General features: G+C 48.2%; 1 protein-coding gene and 2 long non-coding RNA genes across 12 annotated transcripts in view; 1 reads left to right on the top strand and 2 right to left on the bottom strand.

Annotated features, from left to right (window-relative positions):
* DEPTOR (DEP domain containing MTOR interacting protein) overlaps window positions 1–19962 on the top strand; it is a 164181-nt gene that overhangs the window by 138649 nt on the left and 5570 nt on the right. The window contains exon 9 of one of the 10 annotated variants that reach the window (XM_086335699.1): window positions 13980–18911. The exons of the other annotated variants lie outside the window; for them this stretch is intronic. Coding sequence (XP_086191825.1) covers window positions 13980–14108 — 129 coding nt within the window. The 3' untranslated portion in view covers window positions 14109–18911. Of the gene's footprint in view, window positions 1–13979; window positions 18912–19962 lie in introns of those variants that run through there. 10 annotated transcript variants of the gene reach the window in all.
* On the bottom strand, window positions 1010–6693 carry LOC147358936 (uncharacterized). The gene is made up of 3 exons (XR_015140409.1): window positions 6472–6693; window positions 5353–5638; window positions 1010–3103 (listed from the first exon to the last, which is right to left on the bottom strand). It is a non-coding gene; the product is annotated as an uncharacterized LOC147358936 (long non-coding RNA).
* Window positions 12654–13980, bottom strand: LOC147358935 (uncharacterized). The gene is made up of 2 exons (XR_015140407.1): window positions 13770–13980; window positions 12654–13237 (listed from the first exon to the last, which is right to left on the bottom strand). It is a non-coding gene; the product is annotated as an uncharacterized LOC147358935 (long non-coding RNA).

Genomic DNA, 19962 nt, shown 5'->3' with positions numbered 1-19962 from the left:
TGTGTTATCAGCTCTGCCAGGGGTTAGGCATTTCTCCGGGAATGGAGACATTGGAGGGATGCCCAATCTTCAAATCCACACATTCTCTGGGTCTGTGTGTGAGGCTTCTGAAGTGGACCTGCCCCGGAGTGTAACACGCCGGGCCGTGCCCTCTCTTTCCCGCTGGACGGCGGGAGCCGGGAGGTGGCTGGCTTTCCTGCCCCAGCCCTGCGCCGCGTCAGTGTGGAGCTCTCCTGACCCTTCGGCGCAAGTCCCTGAGCTGAGACGGTCTGGGGAGGCTGGTCGGCAGCCTCTTCTCTGCACGCACGGATTTCTGGGTCCTGAGTACGGCCCTGGCCACTGGTGGAGTCAGGAAGGGGCTCCAGAGCAGAAGTGTGGGCTCCGCTCTGCCCCCTGGGAGCTCTGCTCCCGTTAGCCTTCTCTAAGACAGTCTAAGGGTCTGGGTCCCGGATATCCTGCCCCCCAGGAGGTTGCTCCATGCTTAGTCCTGTTTATAATCCTTTTACTTTTCCCGTCAAAACACTACCAGCTCGACAGTGGCCTGTGTATCTGTACAGAGTGCACACACACGTGCACACACACACAGGAGCAGCAGCACTCCTGAGGAAGAGTAGAGGAACGAGGCCCGCCTCACTCGGGGGCCCCTGGTCGCCCCGCGCGGAGGACTCCACCCCCGTGCAGGGGCCCGAGCTCGACCCTTGGGGTCCCAGTGGGGACTGGGAGCCGGCAAGCTGTGCAGCCGGCCTAGTGAAAATATTTAAAACAAACAGAAGACTAGACTCAATCGTACATGCTAGAGAATACCATCAATGCACAGCAGACCCCCCCTTGTGATTAAAATAATATATGAAAACACCTGTGGGGTGGGGTGGGGTGGGGTGGGAGGGAGGCTCAAGACAGAGGGGACACATGCATCCCTGTGGCTGATACGGCAGAGGCCAACACAACATTGTAAAGCCATTATCCTCCAATTAAAAACAAATTAATTTAGAAAATATATGAAAACGCATTGCATTTGTGAAAACAAAGTTGTAATGTATGTTTTTGCACAAAAACATGAATAACCTTATGAATAACGTTACTGTCTTCTGTGTCTCATTGAATTTGAACATCTTGGGTATATTAATTTTACATTTTAGTATAATTCAGAAAAAAAGCATAATTTCTGGGTGTCAAATGGCGAACGACAGACATTCTAAGGGTAAACTGCTAATTGAGTAAAGGTTTCTTGTGGAGGAAAGAATTCAGGGTCAGCGAGGAAGTGTGACCTGGAGCCTCTTTGCTTTGGCCGTCAGCTCCTGTGGGAGTGAATGCTTGTGGTCAGAGCGCGTCTCCCGCTGGTGGAAGACCCAGTCTGCAAATAGGGGGAATTGTAGGGAGCTTCCGTGTCCACAGGGCCGCCAGCTGTGTGTGGGAGGAGCGGGGTGTCATCACGGCATGTCTCCTGCCGTGTGAAGGCTCCCGGGTGTCAGACTCCTCCAGCAGAGCAGGACGTCCGGGGAGTTCAGGGGTTATCGGCGCCTGCGTTGCTTCTGTTCAGTTCCCTGAACCTGGGCAAACCACCAGGCCAGAAGCGTGCTGTCTTTAGCTCAAGCAGCCCCTGGACGCAGTCCCCGTGCAGTCATGAGTTGCCTGTGGGGGGGGACGGAACTGCCAGTGTGGACCGCAGATCCTCTGCCAGCCTGGCCCGCGTCTCAGAGCATGGCCAGGAAGGCGCACGTTCATCCTGACTTGGGGAGCCCAGGCTCTCTGGACTGACCGCGAGCTCCTCACGGCCGAATCCCCGCCAGGGCGTCACGACCACCCCCACCCCCCGCAACCGAGCAGAGTGGACCAAGGCTGGCCTGGGTCTGAAGGGAGCAGATTCTTTCTGAAACCAGCAAGCACTCTGAGTTTTTCCATTGGCAACAAAAGTTCTTTAGCGGGTTTTTGTTGTTGTCCTTGTTGTATTGTGGAAGAAAGTTGTTCTTGCACACGTTGGTGTTCCTTCAGGGCTAATTGTGGAGTCTGCTCTCCGGGGACACCGCAGAGCCGTATAGCCTCTGAAAAGGCTCCGAACGCAGGGGAAGGCTGGAATTCTCTGGAGAGCAGCTCCTGTGTGTGTCTGAGAGCCGGATCTCTGCCTCCTCCCACGCCAGCCACTGTCCAGCCAGCTGCATACTTGGTGGAGAGATTTATGGAACTGAACCTACAGCTGCAAGTTTTCTTTCTTTTTTTCCAGAAACAGTGTTGCGCTGTCAGAGCTATTACGCAATAAGCATAGACACACAACTTATTTCCTCCAGGAATGTACAAAACTCCTGAGTAGTATCCTTGTTGAATCTGAGCGTTTATAAACATAAAGCATTCTGTGGATGGAAGGGACTCATGCAATAGGTGTAACTGACGTCTTGACGCAGCTTATGTCTCTAGTGCTCTGTCCAAGGACCATCCGTGAGTCTAGTTAAATGCTGTGTGACTACTTCAGTTCTGAAGCAACTTTATTAAAGTGAATATGTTAGGGACAGGAGCAGAGATTCTTCTAACTGAATCCCACTGTTCTGCTTACTTTAAAATTATGCTGATTATTTACTGTGGCTTATGGATTCTTTATCCTTATGGAGTTCTGTTGGATTGGGAAACTTTTTCTCTTATCACCCTGTGGGGTTTTTTATGTTTTTCTTTTTAAAAATGTTTCTTTCTTTTATTGAAGTATAGCTGGTTTACAATAGCATGTTAGTTTCGGGCGTTCAGCACAGCAAGTATCTACCTATCACTGAGTCAGCAATTCAGAATAAATAAATGTGTATGATATTCTTCTTCAGATTCTCTTCCCTTATAGGTTATTACAAAATATTGAGTCTTGTACACATGTCACACGGCTCATCCTTTTTGGTTGTCTTTTTTTTATACAGTAGTGTGTATACATTAATCCCAATCTCCTAATGTATCCTTCCTATTTAAATTTCTCCATTTAAAATAAGTATGTTTAAATTTCTGATATGAATGAAAAACTGCAACTTGACATCTATTTCTGTTTCCCAAACCAGAACCCAGCTGGCTTCCCACCTGTGGACCTGTGTGATGGTCTGACTCTGTTTCAACAGTCTGCATCCACGGGGCTCTTTTGGAGGGAGAGGTTGTACAGGAAGAGGGGCAGAGAGAACATTTATTTAGCTTCACTGCTATTAAACACTGGGCTTAGTACCTCGTCAGGTTTGATCCCCATAATAAATACAATTCCCATTCTACAATTGAGTAAAGTATAACTCAGAGAATTTGTAGCTTGGCTGAACTTGTAAATTATAAAAAGAAAGAGTTTAAAAAATTGATTGTACTGTATAGAAAATGTACAAATTATTCATGTACATCTCAAACTATATTACAAAGCAAATCACGAGTGAAACTGCTACCCAGGAATTCTAAGATCATGGATTAGTTGTCTGCTTCTGAATTTTGTATAACTTTATCGTACTGCAGTCTTCATACTGGGGACATGTTTAGAAGTGGACTCCGGGACCATAGCTTATGCACATATGTTACACCTGATGAGACCAATTGTTCTGTCCTTTACTGAAAGTGAAGAGGGATAATCTGCAGCGTCACTGTAATGCATCTTGTTGCTGTTGTTGGCCTCACGCATGTCGGAGCTTAGTTCTCCAACCGGCTTCCCCGACCGGAGATCGAACCCACGCCCCCTGCGGGAAGGCAGAGTCTTAACCCTGGACCGCGAGGGAAGTCCCTGTAATGTGTCTTTTAGACCTCTGCCGTTGCTGTTATTTTGCCTGGAAAATCCCATGGATGGAGGAGCCTGGAAGGCTGCAGTCCATGGGGTCGCTAAGAGTCGGGCACAACTGAGTGACTTCACTTTGACTTTTCCCTTTCATGCATTGGAGAAGGAAATGGCAACCCACTCCAGTGTTCTTGCCTGGAGAATCCCAGGGACGGGGGAGCCTGGTGGGCTGCCGTCTATGGGGCCACACAGAGTCGGACACGACTGAAGCGACTTCGCAGCAGCAGCAGCAGTTGCTATTATTTACATGTTGAGAACATTTAAGGGCATGAGAGCACCTCCTCCTACACTCCTTCTTTTGTACTCTTCTCAACTTCATGTCTAAAAATAGTGTCTCCCTTGCAAATGTAATGTAAGCAAACTCCTGGCCTAGTTCTTAGCACCTAAGCAACCAGGAAACCAAAGTTGCTATAACAGTTGTTCGATAGTTGTTTGATCACTAATGAAGAGGAGTCATTTTTTCTTTTTAATTTTTTTGACTGTGCCACATGGCTTGCAGGATCTCAGTTCCCCAACTAGGGATCGAACCTGAGCAACAGCAGTGAAAGCCCGGAATCCTAACCATTAGGCAACCAGGGAGCTCCCAAGTAGGTATTTTTTCTCATATTAGAGCTGAAAGATGCTATAAAGTCTCATATAATAATATACACTTTTTCCCAGCCAGCCCAATTGATCGAATGAAGAACTAATGCTTGGAGAAGTGAGGTAGCATGTTCAGAATGATTCAGCTCTCTGGGTGCAGAGCAAAGACGAGACTTTATCTCCTGCCTGCTGACCCAGGCTTTCTCCATTGCCCGTGCTTAATTTGTGTGTGTGTATCGTCTCTCAGTCATGTCTGACTCTTTGCGACCCCATGGACTGTAGCCCTCCAGGCTCCTCTGTCTGTGGAGTGAGTTGCCACTTCCTAGTCCCAGGGATCTTCCCAACCAAGGGATCAAACCCGGGTCTCCTGCACTGCAGGCGGACTCTACCACTGTCCCACCTGGGAGCCCCCTTGGGGAAATCCTCACTGGGGAGGCAGGACGGAAGGAGAGAAAGAGCAGGTCCCAGAGACACACGTTTTAGGATTTTTTCTTTTTATGCGAATAAGCTGAACTTTATAGATGACTGAAGGGTGCCTCACATTGAACATGGCAACCCCCATGCTGTGTTGATACCTGATACCAACATCCTCACCCACCTACAGAAGACAGGCGCTCCTGAGCCTTCTGCTGGCCTGTCTCCATTGGGAAGCAAAGATCACAGTAACAAAAAGGGAACGTCAGTTAAAGGCACAGATTAGGTGATGTAGTCACCATGGCAAATGGTGTGGCTTGGGGGGTTTTCTGGCTGAGTTATATGCAGCGTTGTTACCAAGGGTCATTATGCAATCCTTTATTCACCTTGAGTCCTTCCTCTGGGAATCTTTAAAATCTACACCCAGGAATCATTACTGTTCACCTCACTCTAGCAGAAGAGTTATGAATAAATGTGGTTATTTAAACTGGTTGAGGATCATGAGACCTGATAGGTCTAGCCCAGTTGTAAAGATTAGTCTGATTTATGCTGTTTTCATTTCAGTATTTATTTTATTTACTCACCTGGCTGTGCCGGCTCTTAGTCGAGGCACGTGGGCTTTCAGTTTGCGTTGCGGCGTGCGGGGTCTTCAGTTGCGGCGTGCAGACTCTTAGCTGTGACAGGTGGGATCTGGTTCTTTGACCAGGAGTCAGACCCCGACCCCCTGCCTCGGGAGTGTAGAGTCCTAGCCGCTGGACCACCATGCAGGTCCCTGAGTTATACTTAAAAGAGTAAAACCGCCCCCTTACCATTTTCCTTATCATTCCCCTGATGATGATGAAGTGAGCATTATTCCATTTTTCAAAGATGCTGGAAGGAAAAATCAAATCATTGTCCTTAAGACACTTGTGTGTGAGAGGTGCTTAGATACCACATCGAGGTGTGTTTCCATGTGGTATCAGGGGCCATTTGGGGGGAACTGGTCATCACTCAGGGGACAAGGTAGCCTGAGGCTTCAGTATACAAGCATGTAAAGAACTTGGGGAAAACGTTAGGTGGTCCTGTCAGCCATTAGAACGCTGCCCGTGTGGACTGGCAAGCCGCACCCTGAGAAGCGATCCAGGTGTACAGATCAAATGGCTGGACTTTCCAGGTATGGATACAAAAAGGAAAGAAACTTAAAATCATCCATTAAGAGACAGTGCTCTATTTAAATATTTATGCTGTTGCTTTCACAGTCTTGTATGTTAGATTATGGAAGCCATGGTGTAATAATTTTGAGCAGAGTTTAAAGAACTTTCTGGCACTAGTGGTAAAGAAAGTGAAAGGGAAGTCGCTCAGTCGTGTCCGACTCTTAGCGACCCCATGGACTGCAGCCCACCAGGCCCTCCGTCCTGCCTGCTAATGCAGGAGACGCAGGAGACATGGGTTTGATCTCTGGGTGAGAAAAATCCCCTAGAGAAGGAAATGGCAACGCACTCCAGTATTCTTGCCCGGAGAATCCCATGGACGGAGGGGCTGGTGTACTGTAGTCAGTAGGGTCACAGAAAGTCAGACACTGCTGAGCATGCATCATTAAAGAAATAGGAACCATTAAAACATAGCTTTTTTCTTTCTAAACTTTCAACAGCTTTCAAGTGTTTCCTAATCTATTCATGACTCCTTAATCTGGCTCCCCCTCAGCCCTCTTTTGGTTTGGATACCTCGGCTGTGAAAGAGCCTCAGCTTCGTCCTCAGCAGGTCTGGCCGTGGTGTGTATCTGCCACAGTAACTCTTGACACGGGGGCTCATGTGTGGCTGTCACAGTGCGTGTGCTGACACAATGGCGGTTTGGCGGTTTTTGGCGGTTTGAGCAACTTGGGTGTTATCTCTGACGTAGATCCCAGCTTGAGCATTTCATGCATTGTAATTATTCACTTTGAAGTCTAAGAGAGAAAGAAAGTGAAGTCGCTCAGTCATGTCAGACTCTTTGCAACCCCGTGCACTATAGCCCACCAGGCTCCTCTGACCATGGGATTTTCCAGGCAAGAACACTGGAGTGGGTTACCATGTCCTTCTCCAGGGGATCTTCCCAACCCAGGGATTGAACCCCGGTCTCCCGCACTGCAGGCAGACTCTTTACCATCTGAGCCACAAGGGAAGCCCTCATTTTAAAGTTTAGAAGATAGCAAATTTGGCTTTATGGATGAAATAGGAACTTCCCTGGTGGTCTACTGGCTAAGACTGCACACTGCCAATGCAGGGCTCCCGGGCTCGATCCCTGGTCGGGGAACTAGCTCCCACAGGCCACCATTAAGACCTGGTGCAGCCAAATAAGTCAATAAATATTTTGGAAAAGTAAAAATTTTAAAAATGAAAGAGATTGCAGGCAAGCAGTAAGTACAGTAACATCTGAAATGTCAGTCCCCCTCTTGTATTTGGGGTTGTTAATTCTCAGAGCTGTAGAATGTATTCAGTTCAGTTCAGTCGCTCAGTCATGTCTGACTCTTTGCGACCCCATGGGCTGCAGCATGCCAGGCCTCCCCGTCCTTCACCAACTCCTGGAGCTTACTCAAACTCATGTCCATTGAGTCGGTGATGCTGCTGCTGCTGCTGCTAAGTCGACTCTGTGCAAACCCGTAGACGGCAGCCCACCAGGCTCCCCCGTCCCTGGGATTCTCCAGGCAAGAACACTGGAGTGGGTTGCCATTTCCTCCTCCAATGCATGAAAGTGAAAAGTGAAAGTGAAGTCGCTCAGTGTGTCTGACCCTCGGCGACCCCATGGATTGCAGCCTACCAGGCTCCTCCATGTGGGGTGGGGTGCCATTGCCTTCTCCGCTAGTTGGTGATAAGATCTGACAATTCATACTTTCAGCAAGCCCTTGAAAGGTGACTTATATTTGCAGTACAGCTTGAAAGCCGCTGTTTTATCTTGGGATGGGATTTTCACTTAGGCAACTGAACAGCAAAAACGCCTTAAACAGGCACTTCCCGGTGGTCCAGTGGTCGAGCATCCACTCGCCAATCTACTCACTGAGCCCGGACCCGCTGCCCACTTGGGGAGGACCCCACGTGTCGGAGCAGCCAAGCCCCAGCACAGCCAGAAACAAACACATAGTTTTGTACACGTTGGCTTAAATAATGTAGACTGAGTTTGTAGTTGAAACTTCTAACATGTAACTGCCTCAAAATAAGCTTCTTCACTAATCAGTGTACTTCCTGTCACAAGGAACGTTCTAGCAGGGTAGCTGGGATGCCTGGTGGGATTTGTAGAGAGGAATTCTACTTTTTGTGGGAGCTCGATTAGGGTGATCTCTAGACACATCTGAGGATTCTGCTTGATTGGGAATTTCAGTGTTAGCCTGCCCGCACACGTTGGTTCTGCTTTCTGTCTCCTTTGATTGGACAGGCTTCCATTTCCTACTCACCGGGACTCAGCTCTCCCTGATTCTTTTCTGGATCCGTCTGGGTCTCTGTCTTGCTCAGTGTTTTATTATTTTCGGGGAAAGCCTGAAGCAGCCGTCCCTTCCAAGCCTTCCTTCTTTTTCAAGATGAGAAAGAAAAGAAGAACAGCTGAGAGTGGCTTCCGTAGGAGAGTTTCCGTGGCAGGGATCCCAGTGCCTGGTGGATACAGGTTTCCCGGGTGGAGAGAGGACACTGGGGCGATCCCGCGTGCGTCTTGTCTCCTCCACCTCACTCCCAGTCTGCATGAAGCACTCAGGTGATTGTGATGGGCCCAGCCATACAAGGACTACTGGGCAGCTGTACAGCCCCAAGCGCACCCTGGCTGTTCAGAGGGCTAGCGGCTAGCGTCCGACCGCCAGCACGGGGCAGGGGGATTAGAGGCGAGGTTGCTTCCTTGGTTTGGCTCCTTCCGGGGAGGAAGCCTGGGGCGCAGCCTCGGTGTTTATCCAGCCTGACCTCAGCCCTCGGTGTCCGAGTCCTGCCTCCTCTTCTTGTTACCTCCTACCCGACCGACTCCGGTTTTCAGAACCTTTCTGCACTGCCCTGCTGCTCAGAGACATCACGTGCCCAAGACTTGGGGAGGCTTTATTCCTCCTCTTCATTAAGGATTGTATTGTTCGTTCGCTCAGGCGTGTCCGACTCTTTGCGACCCCATGCACTGCAGCACGCCAGGCCTCCCTGTCCTTCACCTTCTCTCAGAGTTTGCTCATTAAGGATGATGTCTTCCATTTCCCTTCTTTATAAAGTGAAGGTGAAAGATATATATGGGAAGACAAGAACTTGAAGATAATATGCAAAAATAGTAGTTATATTCACTTGAATTATGAATAGCTTTTTCATTTCTGCAAACTTCTCTAATACAGCTGGTATACTGCTTTGTTTTTTAATTAGTAAACTGTTTTTTGGTTTTTTAAAGAGAAACAAAACCAAAGCACCATTGAGATGAAAACAGGGGCACATGAACTAGGGGGAGAGGGCTAAGAGGTACCCACTTCTAGCCGAAAATTAGGACTAAGTGTGCAGTGTAGGGAACATGGTGAAAAATACTGTACTGACTTTGTATGGCAACAGATGGTAACTAGAGAGGGTCATTCTGTATAAAATTATCGAATCACTACGGTGGCACACCTGAAACTAATATAAGCAATTATATTAATTTTAAAGTAAATGTTAAAGTAAATTTTAAAGTAAAAACAAAAGGTAAAAAAACTGAAGGTGTCCTCCTTGTAGGAGATGAGTTCAGAGCAGCTACAGGCGCTTAGGAATGAGCTCTTTTCAGTGAACTGTGGAAATGAGGCCATTGCAATCAAAGCTTTGAAAACTAGGAATGAGCTCTTTTCAGTGAACTGTGGAAATGAGGCCATTGCAATCAAAGCTTTGAAAACCGATCTGATAAAGATAATTGTAAGCCTGACTTGAGTGTTCGTAACTGCCTGGGGGGCATGTAAAGTGCTCTGACCCCCACGGGAGGCGCTGGGTGCCGAGGTTGGTCTGTTCAGAGGTCAGCGCACGTGCTGTGGGTTTGCGCTTTTTCACGTCAGTAGAGAAGTCGTCTCGCCTGGGCCGTGTGGTTTCCACTGTTACTTGTCACGTGTGTTGATTTTCAGAACATAGTGTACCAGAGACGCCAGTTTGAAGTTCATTAAAACCAGATACATTGCGTGGCAATACCTGCCTTTCTGGATCATTTTGCACATTTTTAATAACAGGACATTGGACCCGCTGGAACCACAGCACCTGTTGGGACCACTTAGGGAGAGATGACATCTTTCCAACAGCCTGACTCTAAAAATACTACCTTGAAGATAAGCAGGATACATGTTTAAAAGGCTTTTTTTTTTTTTTTTTTAACTCATTCAAGGGGAAAAAATGAAACAAATGTCTAAATTTCTATATTGTTGAGGATTTTAAGTGACAGAAGAAGCAAGTCAACCTTAACTGAGTAAAAACCTTCTTATGAAGTTGGAAGAAGCTAAACAACATCAACATCACAAGATATTTTAGGGAACCCAGACTGTTTAGGGCTTCCTTGGTGGCTCAGATGGTAAAAGAGTCCTTCTGTCTGCCTGCAACACGGGAGACCCGGGTTTGATCGCTGGGTGGGGAAGATCCCCTGGAGAAAGGAACAGCTACCCACCTGGTGTTCTTGCCTGGAGAATCCCATGGACAGGGAGCCTGGCGGGCTACAGTCCATGTGGGTGCAAGAAGTCAGACAGAACTGAGCGGCTAACACTTCCACTTTAGTTTTGAAGCACCTAGCCCGCCTCTCCTTATCTCTTTCTCTCTGGTGGCCCCAGATCAGGGATCACAGATCTGAAACACCTCTCATCCAGGTGTGAGAAAAACAGAAGTGCTGAGGACCACAGCAAACGAGAGAACATGACCATTCAAAGGGGCAGCCGCTCTGGAGCAGGGTCCAGCGGCCATCCACGTCTGGTGTGGTTAGATCTTCAGACTCTTCCAAAGAGGCCAGAATCTGGAATTTTTAAAAATATATTTGTTTCTGTTTCTTATTTGGCTGCACTGAGTCCCAGCAGGGGCACACAGGATCTGCAGTCTTAGTTCCTGAGTGCAGAACCTCTAGTTGCAGAATGTGGCATCTGGTTCCCTGACCAGGGCTCGAACCCAAGCCCCCTGCACTGGGAGCGTGGAGTCTTAGCCACTGGGCCACTAGAGAAGTGCCCTGGAAATCTAGACTTTTGTGTGAAAATTTCCTAATTTTTAAATGTTGGTCAAGGGAAACAAACACTAAGCAGGGGACAGAATACAGTTCTGGCTGAGACTGAACGCTGCGGGCGCCCCCTGAGCGACCGGGAGACGCGTCTCACCCTCGCGAGCCTGGGAAGGGGTCGCCAGAGTGCAGGCGCACCCGGCAGCTTCTGCCCTCTCCTTGGGCGACACAGAAAGACTCTTCATCCGTTTGCAGGAAAGAAGCGCCTTGCTCTAAAGTCGGCTCTCTGGATGGGGAGGGGATGGGGTTCTCGTTCTTTGACTCCTGACGCTGCAGCAGAAAACACAAGCTCTAGCAAGTGCCTACATCGTTGTCGTTTGGCTGCTCAGTCGTGGAGTCGTATCCGACTCTCTGCGACCCCGTGGACTGCAGCACGCCAGGCCTCCCTGTCCTTCACTGTCTCCCGGAACTTGCTCAGACTCACGTCCATTGAGTGGGTGATGCCATCCAGCCATCTCATCCTCTGTCGTCCCCTTCTCTTCCTGCCCTCAATCTTTCCCAGCATCATGGTCTTTTCCAATGAGTCAACTCTTCACATCAGGTGGCCAAAGTATCGGATATTCAGCTTCAACATCAGTCCTTCCAATGAATATTCAGGACTGATCTCCTTTAGGATGGACTGGTTGGATCTCCTTGCAGTCCAAGGGACTCTCGAGAGTCTTCAACACCACAGCTCAAAAGCATCAATTCTTCAGCACTCAGCTTTCTTCACAGTCCAACTCTCACATCCATGCATGACCACAGGAAAAACCATAGCCTTGACTAGACGGACCTTTGTTGGCAAAGTGATGTCTCTGATTTTTAATATGCTGTCTAGGTTGGTCATAACTTTTCTTCTGAGAAGCAAGCGTCTACATTACACTAGCACTAAATTGTCCTGCAAATTAGTCGTAGTTTGCTTCGGGATGTACTCTGACCTGCTCACATGACCATATTCTGACTTCAACCATGGTTGAGAACCACTGATTCTGTACAAGATGTGCTCTGGGGGGAAAAAAAAGTGCCCTGAATTCACGACACAGGTTTGTGGAAACGGGAATGGAGAAACAGCGATTATTCTCCTTGTATAGAACAGCACCGTAGTTTGTAAGTTGAGTGGAGGAGACAGAGGTTTATGACAACAGCCCGTGTCTATTGAGTAAATAAACACTGTTCTTGCCACTCTGTACAATGCATTTGGTTTTGCATATGACCTTGAAAAAAGATATTTTAAAAGGAAAAGAAGTTAATTGAAGCCACTATTGGTATAGGGCTTGATATTTTCAAAGCAATTTAAAATTCATTCATTTGAACCTGTGAAGATAGTGTTTTTACCCAACTGTGTCTCATAAATGATGTCACGGAGGCCTAGAGGAAGACAAATGCCTTTATTAAGATCATCCAGAAAAGGATGTCATATCTTAAATGTAAATATGAAATACAACGTGTAAAATACTGTATTAGTGAGTCTAAAGATACCTATACCTTAGATAAATCAAAACTGGAACACAGTAAAGGGCAGCTGTGTGTCTGGAATCCAGGTCCTGGGTCTTTTCCACAGATACACATCTGGCCTTTACTGTGTTCCAATTTTGATTTATCTAAGGTATAGTATCTTTAGACTAATACAGTATTTTACGCATTGTATTTCATGTTTGCACTTAAGGCATGACGTACACCTTACATTCTGTGTTGTTTACGCTTCATATTTGTTACCTTTGTTCATAAGTGTTCGACTTTCCATTGATCCTACCCACTCGGCAAACAATAAAAGGAAACTGATTTCAGGTGTTCTAGTATTTTCACGTTCTTTGTGGCATCAACACGCATAATGGTAATTGAGAGCAGGTGTGCACCTTCATGGGCTTCCCAGGTGGCCCTAGTGGTAAAGCGCCCACCTGCAGGAGGTACGAGTTCAGTCCCTGGGTCAGGAAGACCCCCTGGAGGAGGGCACGGCAGCCCACTCCAGTGTTCTTGCCTGGAGACTCCCACGGGCAGAGGAGCCTGGCGGGCTGCAGTTCACGGGGTCGAGAAGAGTTGGAAATGACTGAGCGACTTTCAGCTTCAGCTTAACAAGTTCTGGTGAAAGTTAGACATGATTAGACTTTTGCATTAGACAGGATAACGCCTCTCAGCAGCTGCAGCTTGTATTCCCTCAGGAAGGGGGGGTTCGAGCCTGAGGTTAACACCCATGGTAACAAATTCTTTTATTCCTCAATCTCAGGTGTCCCTGATGGTCCGGTGGTTAAGACTCCGTGTTCTCACGCAAAGGGCTCTGGTTTCGATCCCTGGTTGGGGAGCTAAGATCCCATGTGCTGTGCAGTGTGGCAAAAAAAAAAAAAAAAATATGCTTAGTTTATTGTTTAATTTTTATTGGAGTGTAGTTGACTTACAGTGTTGTGTCCGTCTGCTGTACCACGTGAGGTGGGTGTACATATTGATACAGCAGCTCTTTTTTAGGTTCTTTCCCCATATGAAGTCAGTACAGAGTACTGAGCAGAGTTCCCTGTGCTACGCACTTACCTATTTTATATGTATCATTGTGCCAAGGAGCTTCAGTCGTGTCTGACCCTTTGTGGCCCATGAACTGTAGCCCACCAGGCTCCTCTGCCCAGGGGCTTCTCCAGGCAAGAACACTGGAGTGGGTTGCCTCCTCCTGCAGGGGGTCTTCCCGACCCAGGGATGCAACCCCAGTCTCCTGTGGCTCCCGCGCTGGCGGGCAGGTTCTTTACCACTAGCGCGGCTGGGGAAGCCCCGTGTTCAGTGCCGTGTGGCCGTCCGTCCCAACCTCCCACTTCACCCCCCCCACCCCTCACCCCCTGGTAACCGGAAGTCTGTTTTCTACACCTGTGACTCCGCTGCTGCTTTGGAGGTAAGCTCTTCTGCGCCTTTTTTAGGCCCCGCACGTGGGCGACACCGCATCCGTTTGCCTCTCCCATCTGACTTGCTTGGCCCCGTGTGACAGTCTCCGGTCCGTCCGCGTCGCGGTAACGGAAGCGCCGCGCCCTCGCCTGGGCCGCCGCGGGATTCAAGAGGTGCTTTCTCTCTGCCCTCCAGGTCTGTCAGCTCGTCGTCTCTGTGAACGGGCTTAACGTGCTGCACGTCGACTACCGGACGGTGAGCAACCTGATTCTGACCGGGCCGCGGACCATCGTGATGGAGGTCATGGAGGAGCTGGAGTGCTGAGCGGGGCGGTGGCGGCGGACCCGCGGGCCTTCACTGCGCACGTCGGGCCCGCGGGCCTTCACTGCGCACGTCGGGCCCGCGGGCCTTCACTGCGCACGTCGGGCCCGCGGGTCTTCACTGCGCACGGCGGACCCGCGGGTCTTCACTACGCGTCTCATCCGAGTTTCCTGCACTGCTTCCCTGTTGAATGTGGGAGAACCAGGGAGTGTGTCTTTAAAAAAGAAAAAAGTGAAAAAGACAGCGTCTGTCGGTGCAGAATAAGTGTGGGACACAGAATTTTTTCCCCACGTAGTTGCGTTGCCTTACTCAACTTCGTTTGTGGTTCTCATCCATTGTTTTTGGTCTTGGTTCACAATAAGTTGAGATGCTTCTCTCGCCAAAACAGCACCGTGCTAAATTTGCCTTCGTGGGAATCAATACAGTAGTTTTTCTAGACTTTACAGTTGTACTCTCACCAAAACGAGCATGGATCTGTTTATCAGAGGATCTCGAGTTCACTGAATTTCAAACTGAAGCAACATCCAAAGGAATAGTGCTTGTTAACGGGCGTTTTGAAGGTTCTAAGGCGTTTTTTGACTTTTTCTTAATTCCTGCCTTTAGTATCAACTTCTAACTTAATGTGTGTTTTCAATTACGGCAGTGGTCAAAAGCAAACACTTTGTGATGACGTGGGTGGGGCAGAGAGAGAGAGAATTACTTAACTATGTGGGCTCTGTTTTCTCTTTCTGAGCCTGGATCATTCTGTCAATCGGCAACAGCAGCTTTCTAGAAATAATTCTGAATATGTTGAATGTCAAAACAGACAAGTTAGTATGTACATATACCATTCAAAATCACGCCTCTGTCAAGATTTCACTCTGAAGCTGTCCCTTGTGAAGTGTTCTAGAACTTGGCCCTTATGTGATAAAACTTGAAACTAAATTGCCTTAGTGGCCTGAATTTTCACTAGCTTTCTAGCGACACATTCTAAGAACATGACATGCTGCTTATTTGGTGGGATTATTTTTCACCAAAAGCACCTTCTTGTGTTGTAACTTTTGAGCCCACTTGTACATATATGCATGTGTCTTTTTTTTTTTTTTTGTCTCAAAGAGAATGCATTTTGGAGCTTGGTGTGTAGAGGAAGTTTCTCAGAGTGCCAAATTAGGGAGTCAGGGAATGCTCAATTGCTTTTATTTTCATATAACGCGTTCTGAATGACAAGGCTACTTTCTTACCATGTAGTAACAAAATATGAATGTTGTGCCTCGGCCTTTTTTTAGTGATGGGTTATAATATGGTGGTATGGGTGGGGTGGACACGCCATGCTGAAGACGTCAGACATCTGTGTTTCTGGTATCCCGGCTTTTCTCGTCTGTAGCCTTAGGCCGAGAGCAGGGTTTTGAAATAATGCAGGATGCTAACGTGAGTCCTGTCAGCCTGCCTTGGGAAGTCCTGGCGTCTCCGTGTGCCCTGCGTTTACACCACGTGCCAGGCGCTGTGGTCGCTCTTCATCCTCATCACGACCTGAGAGGCAGTTAGCATCGCCCTCGTGTTTCGGACTTGGAAGCTCAATCTGAGCACGTTTAGAAGTGGTCTCTAAGTCCCCACAGTGGCAGGAACTCCTGGGTACAGAGCCTGGATTCAGACACGGTCCGTCTAGTGCGGACGCCCTGTCCCCCACCCCACAGCCCTTCCCCAGCTGGAGACTGTCTGTGGCGCCTTCTTCTGCCCCCGTGCTGCGCTCAGTCTCTCCTGCTGATCTGGGCGGTCAGCGGCGGCCTCATCTCCATGTTACAGCAGAGGAAACCGGCTCATCAAGGCCAGAGGCTGTTAACAGTATGTAGGAGGTGTTACCCATCAGGCTTCCTTTAAAGGTCTCCTAAAAGCCCTCTGGGCCTGGGTGTTCGCGGCTGACGCGAGGAGGAGGCGGGCCTCCGGGAACGGCATCCTCTCGCCGGCTGCTGCTCCTTCGCTCCCGACCTGATGACTGTTCGGGGGTTGGCACAACTCCGCGTCCCTTCAGCCAGTCTAAGCAGCAAAGAAGGGTTTTCCTTGATTCAGAGGGTGGCGTTGATGTCTTTGCTCAGATGAAGATGCAGGTGAAGGAAGGGATACTAAGGTGAAGGGAGGGAAGCTTTTGGCTCCCACCACCCTGAGCTTAAAGCCCAAAGCAGAGAGTTCTGCTTCAGGAGAGCGTCCTCTGAAATGTGGTCCCAGCCCAGGCTGCATCCTCACCCTGTGAATGCTCCTTACCCAGAGGGCCGGGTTGAGCTCTCTCCAGCCTTTGCACATGCAGTTTTTCCTCCCTGGAATATTATTCTTTCTCCGTCTCTGCCTGGAACAGTCTGTCTTATGAACTCCCCTTAGGCATTGTCTTAGATGTTCCCTCTGAGAAATCTTTGCCAGCAGCCTGGTTCTGGGATGGATGCCCTTCTCTGAATTCCCAGGAACCCCTATACACCAGCTTCTGTGATCCCAGCACTGCTGACATTTCCTCAGAAACGGTCCCATCCGCGTCTGTCTCCCGGAGTTCTCTCTAAGCGTCTGCAGGACAGGACTGTGTCCTGCTCCGAAGTGTTGCCCTCGCCTAGCACATTTCCTGACACAGGGCAGGCGGTCTGCTCTCCACTGCTGTCCGAGCAATCAACCCGGAGCATAACTTCTGACACTACTCATTCTCTAGGGAGCCTGTGGTTGGCCTTTGAGCAGAGCTGTGCTAAGGTGACTGAGCACAGCCTGATATTCTGGCTGAGTTCACATGCGCACCTGAGATCAGAGAGGCTGATGCTCGGGACTGGCTGACGGGGGCTGGCTCTGTGACTCCGTCTGGCTGTGGCCTGGGGCTGTGGCTGAGACTCCTCCATTGGACTCACGGGGTCTCTCCCCATAGCTGACCCAGGCTTCCTCGTTAGGTCTCATGAGATCAAAGAGAGGAAGAAGAGAAACTGCAGGCCCTTCTGTGGACCTGCTCAAAGTCACAAAAGGTCACCTTCGTAGCCTTTTCTTGGCCAGTGCAAGTCACAAAGCTAGCCCAGAGCCAAGAGGTCTGCAAGCAGGCTGCCCCTTGTGATGGAGGAGCTGCCAAGAGTCTGGCTGGTTTTAATCCACCCAGAGTAGATACTACTTTTTGAGTGGAGGCCTAAGGAGTTACCTAGCTGTTGCAAGACTTCAGCAATCCAGATGTCAATCACTGACCACCTGCCGGGTAGAAGTGCAACAGTGTGAACAGAGCCCCACGCCCAGTGAAAACGAGTCAGGAAATCCCAGAACCACAGTGCTGCGTGGAGCCGCGGGAGCGCGCGTCTTGCCCTTTGCCTCTCGCTGAGGCGTGGAGCGGTCTTGTTGGGCGGGCCTGGGCCCAGTGCCTCCCTCCCTGCCGCCCGAGTCCTCAGTGTGGCCCCGCGGCGCAGGGCGGGGCGGGGACGACGGGCGTTTGGCTTTGGCTTGTTCGTGACACGAGGTTGGGCCGTGTACCCGTGAAAGTGAAGGATACGTACTTAGGTCTTGAGTTGTTAAATCGTAGCATATTAAAAAGTAAATATTTTGTATGGCATTTTGACAGTTGAACTGCTTTAAAATTTAGAAACCCCATTCCTAAACGGAACACCAAGAATTACCCTGAATTAGGAGGAAGCAGTATTTTGAAGAACTTTCATTTCCTACGTATGTGTGTGTCTGCGTTTTGGGGAACTGCGTGTGAGAGTTGAGGTCGCTCGTGGAGTCTCTGAAATGATGTGGTTTGCTCCCAGAGAAGACGCGTCTGGCTTTCCGGGTGTGTGTGTGTGATGGAGACAGAGACCACGTTACGCCCAGCCACGCGCACAGAAGGCGCTGTCAACGCTGGTGTGAGAGCCATGTTGGCTGATTCTGCTCTGGAGAGAAAATGCAGCCGCCCTTTGGGTTGGTTCTGCTATCTGATGTTCTCTTATTAACCTCTGTCAGATAATTATATAAACTGATCAATTTCTGGTTGAGAAATGGTGGGTAACATGAAGAGACCCATGTTTGAGTAGATTAGACACGACCAAATTCACACTACCCTAAGAAGGGTGAATGCATCGGGGCGGCAATAATTGATAGTTAAAAACCACTGCTTTCAATCCAGAACAGAGTCTCGGTCTCCCAAGTACTCATTCCTTTCAAATATGTCATGAAAATAATCTGCTTTCAAGATCTGTTTGAAAAGTGTTAAGTATTCTCTCCTGGTGAATACTAATCGTGTTTCACTTTGATTATCCGTGATCAGAATAACCCAAGATTTCAGTTTTGCAAATTGGTTGGAGTCTGTTGGTGTCATGACCATGGTTTTACTCATGCAAAGAAGAATTTCAGGTATAATATGTTTTTCCTCAGTTCAATACCAAGAGGACAAATCTACCATGCACCAAAAGGAAGTTTATAATCAAAGTCACTATATGGTATTGTAAAATGCATTAATATATGTACTTAATATATATGTTTATTTTTAAATTAGGTTGAAATTTATTTTCTCTGTTTCTTAAAAGTTATAGCAAAATAATTAAAATTATAATATAACAATAGACAGTATAGCATGAAATAAATGTTACATTTTTAAAACAATGCCTTTAGGGTTTCAGCTTTTCCTTTCTTTAGAAAAAATTAACCATTTTTTATCCTAAGAAAGAGTTGCATTGTAAAGCTGATCTACAACTAGTCTGTCAGAGAGGACACGTGGGGCTGGTATCCAATTCTCTAATGTAACCAAAAGTGCCATTTGTAAAACTGCTTAGTGACGGATGTTTTCTGAAGCTCTTTTGCCTGGAAAAAAAAGTGCATTAAAAAGGTTTTTTCTCTACTGTATTGATTTGAAATCATTTTCTCCCTACACATGTATTGATGAGTGTTGCGAAGAGCTGACTCACTTGAAAAGACCCCGATGCTGGGAAAGATTGAGGGCAGGAGGAGAAGGGGACGACAGAGGATGAGATGGTTGATGGCATCGCCAACTCAATGGACATGAGTTTGGGTGAACTCCGGGAGTTGGAGATGGACAGGGAGGCCTGGCGTGCTGCGCTTCATGGGGTCACAAAGAGTCGGACACGACTGAGCGACTGAACTGAACTGATGGAATAGTCTATATGGAAAAATGCTATGTGGTTGCTATTTTGAAATAATGTTAGTTATTTTTTTATTTTCAACTAATTAGGGAATCAGTTCCACAATTCAGTGGATGCAGGGTATAAGTAAGGAGGTGAGTGGTTATCCAGACTGCATTCAATAGTAACCAAAAGAACGTAACATTTCTCTCTCATTTATTCATTTACTCACTGGTTTGTTCATTCAAAAAGCCTCCCTGAGGGCGTGTGTTTTGCTGAACAGTATGTATAAGGCTCTCCTGTTGGCTCAGTGGTAAAGAACCCACCCACCAAAGCAGGATACATAAGAGACGGGGGTTCGATCCTTGGGTCAGGAAAATCCCCTGGAGAAGGAAATCACTACCAACTCCAGAGTTCTTGCCTGGGAAATACCATGGACAGAGGAGCCTGGGGGGCTACAGTCCACAGGGTCACAAAAGAGTCGGACACGACTTAGCGACTAAACAACATTATATTCGCCCTAGGAGTACAGAACAGAGCAGACAGGACCCTGCGTTCAGCTTCACGAGTCACGTCTAGGCCGTCTCTAGAAAGCTGCTCTCTGTAGAGAGGCAGGGATATGCAATCCTGGGGTAGATACGCAAACCACCATCCAACCCCAGAATCAGAACAGTGACAAAACCTTAGGTTTACACGCTGTCCCTTCCTGATCCTGTCCCCACTTTCCCTAACCCAAGGTGAGCACGGTGGTGAATACTGTTACCGTTCTCCTGTTTTTTTTTTTTGGCCAGGCAATAGTGAGAGGGCTAAGTCCT

This window comes from Bos grunniens, chromosome 14, assembly GCF_055505025.1.
Source record: "Bos grunniens cultivar Pamir isolate PY7600 chromosome 14, Bosgru_T2T1.0, whole genome shotgun sequence".
NCBI lineage: Eukaryota > Metazoa > Chordata > Mammalia > Artiodactyla > Bovidae > Bos > Bos grunniens.
The sequence above is the reverse complement of the archived record's forward strand: the minus strand, read 5'-3'. Positions and strand labels throughout refer to the sequence as shown.